This window comes from Salvia splendens, chromosome 19, assembly GCF_004379255.2.
Source record: "Salvia splendens isolate huo1 chromosome 19, SspV2, whole genome shotgun sequence".
In the NCBI taxonomy this organism is placed as follows: Eukaryota; Viridiplantae; Streptophyta; class Magnoliopsida; order Lamiales; family Lamiaceae; genus Salvia; species Salvia splendens.
Genome location: NC_056050.1, coordinates 17764137 through 17770741, shown reverse-complemented (window position 1 = coordinate 17770741; position 6605 = coordinate 17764137). Strand labels below are relative to the sequence as shown.

Below are 6605 nucleotides of genomic sequence, written 5' to 3'. Positions count from 1 at the left end.
TCCTCTTTCCGCAAGATAAGATACGTAGTGATAGTAATAGTAGATCTAACGTTTCGTCCCCAGAGATAAAACGGCTTCGTCTTTGATGTAGCAACACTATTAACAATTAAGCTCCGACGAACTAGATGATAGTAAGGGCAAAACTTTGACAAATGAAGAATGCAAAGAGAGAGATTATGCTAATGCATGTAGAGATTTCATGTGTCTTGGTGTGCAGAGAATGCATGAGTATGCCGCTCTATCTATAGGTCAGACCAACTACATATGGAGCATGTGGAATCAATGAAGAGTGAACTCTACTATTAATGGTGGAAACGGTTAGACGTTTGAAACGTTACAAGCATCTATCATGGATCATTAATCTGGACAGATGTATCTAGATACCTCTCTTTTAGTTGTTCATTCCAGAGACGTATCTGGATGATACAGTCAATGTGCACACATGAATGGTTATGTCTCGACCCACGTATGCTTATTTGCCCCATGTTTTGGTCTACATGTCCAATGTGAAATTAATTATTTAATTAATCTTAAAGCGCCATACTATTGTGATATAGTTTAATCTATTATTTCTCAATTACTAAGATTCAATTTAGAAAAAATAAATATACCACAATCATCTACTTTGCTAAATAAATTATATACTTTAATTTCTCAAAATTTAATATTCCGTCATTTATATAAAATGACCCGGTCAAACTGCATTGACCAACTACAATCTCACAATATATCCAGTTAGATAATGATTTTATGAACTAGCTCGAATCATCGATTTAGCTAGTCATCGACAAATTCTAAGATAATTACGAAACATAATAAACCATGCCTTGGTATTGACTTCATACAATTGAAATATCATATTACCCTAAAAAATACTAACCCAAACACAAATTTCTGAAAATTCATATTGAATTATTCCGAAAAGTCACCTATAGATATATAACCAAGAAGGGTATAATACCCTTACAAACAACAAAAAAAGAGCACACAACTAACAGTACAATTGATGACCAATGCTAACGAAAATGAAAACTAAATTGAACGCTAGTACTATTTTTATAGGCATCCAATTTATGAATTGTTGTGAAATTTCCATGCCTTCCTTCAAATAGCCTCTACAATTTTGCATTATTAGGCCCGTGAATCCATAGCCAAGATTGTGCTAAGGTTCATCGGGTGCATGTAGGTGTTGGATCCGGTCAAGATTTGCTGAACTATTAGTCGGTTGGCCCGTTCTGACGGGTGAAACGGATCCCAGAACACGTACGCATCTCGGTTCGGGCAGAGATTTGAGAGCGGCGTGCAGAGGCCCACCCCGTTGTACGGGCCCTGCCCACAACATGCTATCTTCGAGGTTACAAATCCTGTCCACATTTAAATGTACATTGTTAGCATTGATATAATTCATTACCCTTATTCAGTAATATATGTTTGTAATTAAATACCAATTTTATTGAGCAAGGCCCATCATGTTTGGAGATATTAATATATTGATCAAAATTTTGTACTAAGCCCATTGATAACCATTAAACTGATTGCGACTGATCCACACTAGTTTTTACCAGCATATTTCAGCAAATTAGTAATGACAATTAATAATTCATTCAAAATCAATTTGGCCATACTCAGATTATTAAATACTCTTTAATTTGTAGCCAGGTTTGGTATATGATCCATGCATACTAATTAATTTATTTATAGAAAAAAAGTTACCAAATTGTTGAGGGTTAGAGATGAAATCCAGATGCATTTGATTGGTGTTAGCTGCAATGAACACATTGGCACCAAATTTTCTGTTAAGTTGATCAAGCATTTGAACCAATTGAGGGTTGAAAAGTGCAGCAGCTCTCATCAATTCAGCTGCGCACTCCCCATTTCTACTGTGCTGGGCCAATTCAGCCGGGACGCATCCTAACGGGCCCGTCCCGGTCACCAAAACTCGTCGAGCCCCAAGGTTGTACAACCTCTGTATCATAACACAAAACCAATTTTCTCACCATTAACTTTAATTTTTGTTTTTAGGTAATTTTAAGATGAAATTAACTTACATGCAACACTTTTTTGTACTCGGAAATGACAAATGGCACATAGTCTTCGAGAGAATATTGCTGAGACCTGATAGAGAATGGCACCAAATAATAGTTGTTCACAAAATCATTCCCACCTAATGTAATCAACACTAGTGAATCCTTCACAACTTTATCAGTCTCTTCTCTCCCAATAACTTCACTTAATCTCTGCTGGTACTGTTTGAACAAGTTCAGTTGTTGGTATATTCTAATAATGTTTACCTGCACATCACAAAAAGGTTTTCATTTATTTGATAAATTAATCTAGTCCCATAAGATCTATGGCCATGTCATATAAAATAATTATTTTTTATGTAAAATTTTTGAAAACTATAATAAATTTTGTATGTTTCATATATGCATAGATATATAACACGTGCAATGCCAATAGTCCTTTTGCCACACCTTATATAGGTGGAACTGAATGAGAAAAGCTAGCCCAAGAAATTGGGTGCATACTTTCATGGATTGATAGTTATATATTAAATCCTCCAAATTAAGAGTTGGTGTGACATAAAGAATACGATAAATTAGGAAATATAAATTTAATTTGGTACATGGTTAGGAATTAATTGAAGTAGAGAAAACATACAAACTGGATTCCTGTGTCATTTAGTACTCCCACTCCTGCTGAAGCAAAGTTGGCACCAACCAGCAATTTCTGCCCAGTAAGCTCGGGGCTCAGGTATGGCAATGTCGGTTCCCACCCGTTCGTTTCACCTACACGAACTCGAATTTCTATAAAATAATACTCGAGAAATTAATTTTAACATTAAAAGAAATCATGCATGCAAGTATAAATATGGAAAACTTTACTGATGATATCGGGAATGTTGAGGCCGTTGGAGAAGCGACCGGTGGGACGGTGCGATGGGTAGTCGATGCCATAGGGCGGGGCGTCGGCCCTAGCGGTGGTGACCAAGTAGTTGTTGTTGCCGTTATCCACCAATGAGTCTCCAAACACAAAGAAGGCCTTAGCTTCTGCATTGGAGCTCAAATCCCCCAAGACCAAAATTAGCAAGAAAATAGTATAAATTCTTGGATTCTTCATCATCCTAGCAATTTCAATTGAAGAAAATGACGATGCTTAATTTTTACTATTTTTTGAGAGAGAAGCAACTCGGTTTTGGGGTTGAAAATGGTGGAGGGATTGGTGCCTTTTTATATGCATGAATTTTCAACTAATGGCTTGGTGCAATTAATTAGTGGTTAAAGGAAAAGAGTTGAAGGAAAAAATAAAGAATCAAAAGGGCCTAAAGAGTATGGTGTGGTATTAAATTTGACAGTTGTTAGAGGGAAAAATGCGTGTGAGTTTAATAATTTTTGTAATGTAGCTTAGGTCAAATGTGAGTGTGTATGTGAGAGTGAAATTATTTCTTGTAATGTAGCTCAGGTCAAATGTGAGTGTGTGTAGGTGAGTTTAATCATTTTTTGTATTGTAGCTTAGGTCAATGAGATTTAGTTGTTGAAACAAAGGAAAAAGTTTGCTTTTTTATGATATCTTTAATAGCTATAGGTGGGAGTTTAGATTTTCTTTTTATTGCAATTTATAAGTTGTTGGAACAAAGGAATAAAAAAGAACATGTTATAAGAAAGTTTTATCCCATTTCCATTTGTATATATCTTTTTAAGGTTTTGTCAAAAAATAATTTATGCCAAATAGGACAAAAGGGCTTTGTCTAATTAATAAAAAAGGAACACTGCCTATATGAGAGTATTCATACAATTAATATCTGGCTCAAAAGTACAAATCCAACGCTTTACTTGTGCCATAACATTTAATAAGTGTTGTATTAGATACAATCATTAATTTAAAAAAAGAAAAATATTCATGTCAATATTCGAAGAGAAGAACTTTCTATGGACAAGTTTGCTTAATTATTCTCATAATAATGTAGTCAAAGATTTATTACACTTTTGACCATCATTGAGAAACATAGTCTCCATGCATATTATGGTTTATTGAAGCTACAACAGTAATAGTAACGGTCTTAATTATTTTATAAAAGTTTTATTTAGCAAATAATGATGTAATTATATTAATGTTGCCTTTATTTAAAAAATTATTATTTTGGAACTATAATTATATAGACTATGGGATGATTCCCTATTTGATATAAAGGATATATTTATCATACTCAATATTTAATTTGTCTAAATACTTTTACACTCACATATGTGATTCATTTTCCTTTGGACAAGTTATTCTTTTACACTCACATATGATTTTTTACATCTCAAAATGAAAGGTAAAAAGTCTTATAACTCGATAACATGTTATACGTATATAATTCAAATTAGAACTTTTGTATTAAGAGAATATTATATAATCATTTTCAATCTTCAATCATGAAACTATACCACCGATGCATTATTACTGGATTAATGGCGCCTGAACTTGAATTTCATAGGGAGTCAATTTTCATCTTTGAATGCAATTAATATGATAACTCATTAATGTCTAACACACCAATTTTATACGTCCGATGCAATGGTTTCATAATACTTGTCGAAACGAAGAGTGATTAAGTTTCGCCCCATAGTTAATATTAATGGACAACTTTTTTGGTACATATATACTTTCCTTAAACATAGTACTTTAAAGATTCAACTGCCTCCATATGGAATTGTATATTGCACATGTATTACAACAACATTGGCATCGGTTATTTAGTCTATGAAAGTACAACTTTTCAACACAAATAGTGCAACTTCTCAAATCTAGTAGTCCAATGTGGTCGTTGATTCAATTAAAGCCTACAAGTTAGAAACTTCATCTAACTTTATAATTCCAAAAAGTTACATGAAGCCAATCATAATTCCAAAAATGAGACATTTAATGACGGACGGAGAGAGTACATTTTAGTGGGATTCATTTTTCATTAACTTTTTCTCACCCATTTTTCTTAACATTTCTTAAAACTCATACCGTCAAGAAATGAGACTCCTAGTAACGGATTGAGGAAGTACAAAACATATGAAAAATAAAATAATATTATTAGTCACACATTTCGAATAGGAGGAGAATTTCGAACACCATTTCCACAAACAAAGCTGTCAAATCAATCACTTTTTCTAGCTCTCGTGAAATTGAAATTGAAATTGAAATTGAAATTAAAATTAAAATTAAAATTAAAATTAAAATTAAAAATAAAATTAAAATTAAAATTTTGAGTAAATGTAGATGGTTATAAAATACTCCCTCCGTCCGTCATTAGGAGTCCCATTTGTTGATGGCACGAGTTCTAAGAAATGTTAAGAAAAGTGGGGTGGAAAAAAGTTAGTAGAATAATGGTTCCACTTATATATATATATATTAGTTTTAAATGAAATGTTAGTGGAATGAGTAAGTGGAAGGTAGGACCCTATTCGCGGACGGACTAAAATGGTAAAAGTGAACTGGGACTCCTACTCGCGGACGGACTAAAATGGAAAAACGGGACTCTTATTCACTGACGGAGGGAGTATGGAGTATTACAAAACCTCTGTCCTACATTATATGTTCCGATTTTTATTTTTGTTCATCCCATAATTATCTCATTGCATTTATTTTTGGTAATGAATCCTACATTTCACTAACTCATTTGTCACCTTTTATTACTATTGCAATATATGAAGTTGAAAATATATAAGAATCACAATTCTACTAACCTTTTCAATTTACTTTCTTTTATACTCCCTCCGCCCCATTAAATATACAACATTTGCTTTTCGGCACGAGATTTTATGTAGTTTTGTTTTGTGAGTTAATGAAGAAAGAGTAAAGTAAGAGAGAAGAAAAAGTAGAGAGAGTATTGTTTCTATTTTTAGAAACGTTTCATTTTTAATGGGACAGACCAAAAAGGAAAACGTTTCATTTCTAATGGGACATGGGGAGTATATCTTAAAATCTGTGGTGGATCAAAATGGGACACATATTCAGGAACGAAAGAAATATCTAAATAAATTGCATTTGATTAATTAAAATCTTGGATGGGATTTCTTGACTATTTAGGAGAGTTAAATGTTCGAACCGAGATATTAATGCAACCATAATTTTGGCCTATTTTATTAGGGCAAAAGATTATTAGGTTGCATTGACTGGGAATCCGTTGAATTCGAACCTTATTTAACTGCCGCGAAATAATTCAAGCGAATGATCAATTCGAATACATTTATATTTTGGTATTTTCCACTAACCAAGTAAAATGTCTGGATAGTTTAGTTGGGCCAGAATCCCCCCAATTTTGATAGTTTATTCTTGAATTTAGTTTAGCTCATTTTTTTTGATGAGAGAAAAATATCTGCTCGAGCTTGCATTTGCAGCCAGCTATTGTTCGACACCCAAAACTTCAACCAAAACAAAAAAAGAGCAATAACACAAAACCAACCAACGTTCTACCCCTACAAGCAAGCACGTATACACCAATCCCTAACCTAACAAGAAAAAAAAAAGAGAACGGCTAGTAGGGACAGCAATGCCCAAGGCTAAACCAACCAAAAGAAACTCACAAAAGCAAGAAAAAAGCAGGTACAACAACAGGATCAAACAAAAGG

The 6605-nt window shown here is 33.4% G+C and overlaps 1 protein-coding gene across 2 annotated transcripts; it reads right to left on the bottom strand.

The window, feature by feature from the left end:
- Window positions 1-891: 891 nt before the first annotated feature.
- On the bottom strand, window positions 892-3187 carry LOC121778464 (GDSL esterase/lipase At5g33370-like). 2 transcript variants are annotated; one of them, XM_042175819.1, is made up of 5 exons: window positions 2886-3187; window positions 2662-2807; window positions 2049-2291; window positions 1714-1966; window positions 892-1364 (listed from the first exon to the last, which is right to left on the bottom strand). In XM_042175819.1, exons 1-5 carry the CDS (start codon window positions 3121-3123, stop codon window positions 1132-1134), a joined length of 1113 nt encoding a protein of 370 aa, XP_042031753.1. In that variant the 5' UTR covers window positions 3124-3187; the 3' UTR covers window positions 892-1131. The 2 variants fall into 2 exon arrangements, with proteins under 2 accessions (XP_042031753.1, XP_042031754.1); XM_042175820.1 differs by having other exon boundaries at window positions 2662-2789.
- Between the last annotated feature and the right edge of the window lie 3418 nt (window positions 3188-6605).

Excerpts from the sequence above, each read along its gene's own strand:
- LOC121778464 (XM_042175819.1), bottom strand. The coding sequence starts at position 3,123 with ATGATGAAGAATCCAAGAATTTATACTATTTTCTTGCTAATTTTGGTC. Across the intron at positions 2,808-2,885 it reads CAACATTCCCGATATCATCA|AAATTCGAGTTCGTGTAGGT; the intron begins GTAAAGTTTTCC and ends ATTATTTTATAG. Across the intron at positions 1,967-2,048 it reads AGTACAAAAAAGTGTTGCAT|AGGTTGTACAACCTTGGGGC; the intron begins GTAAGTTAATTT and ends GTTATGATACAG.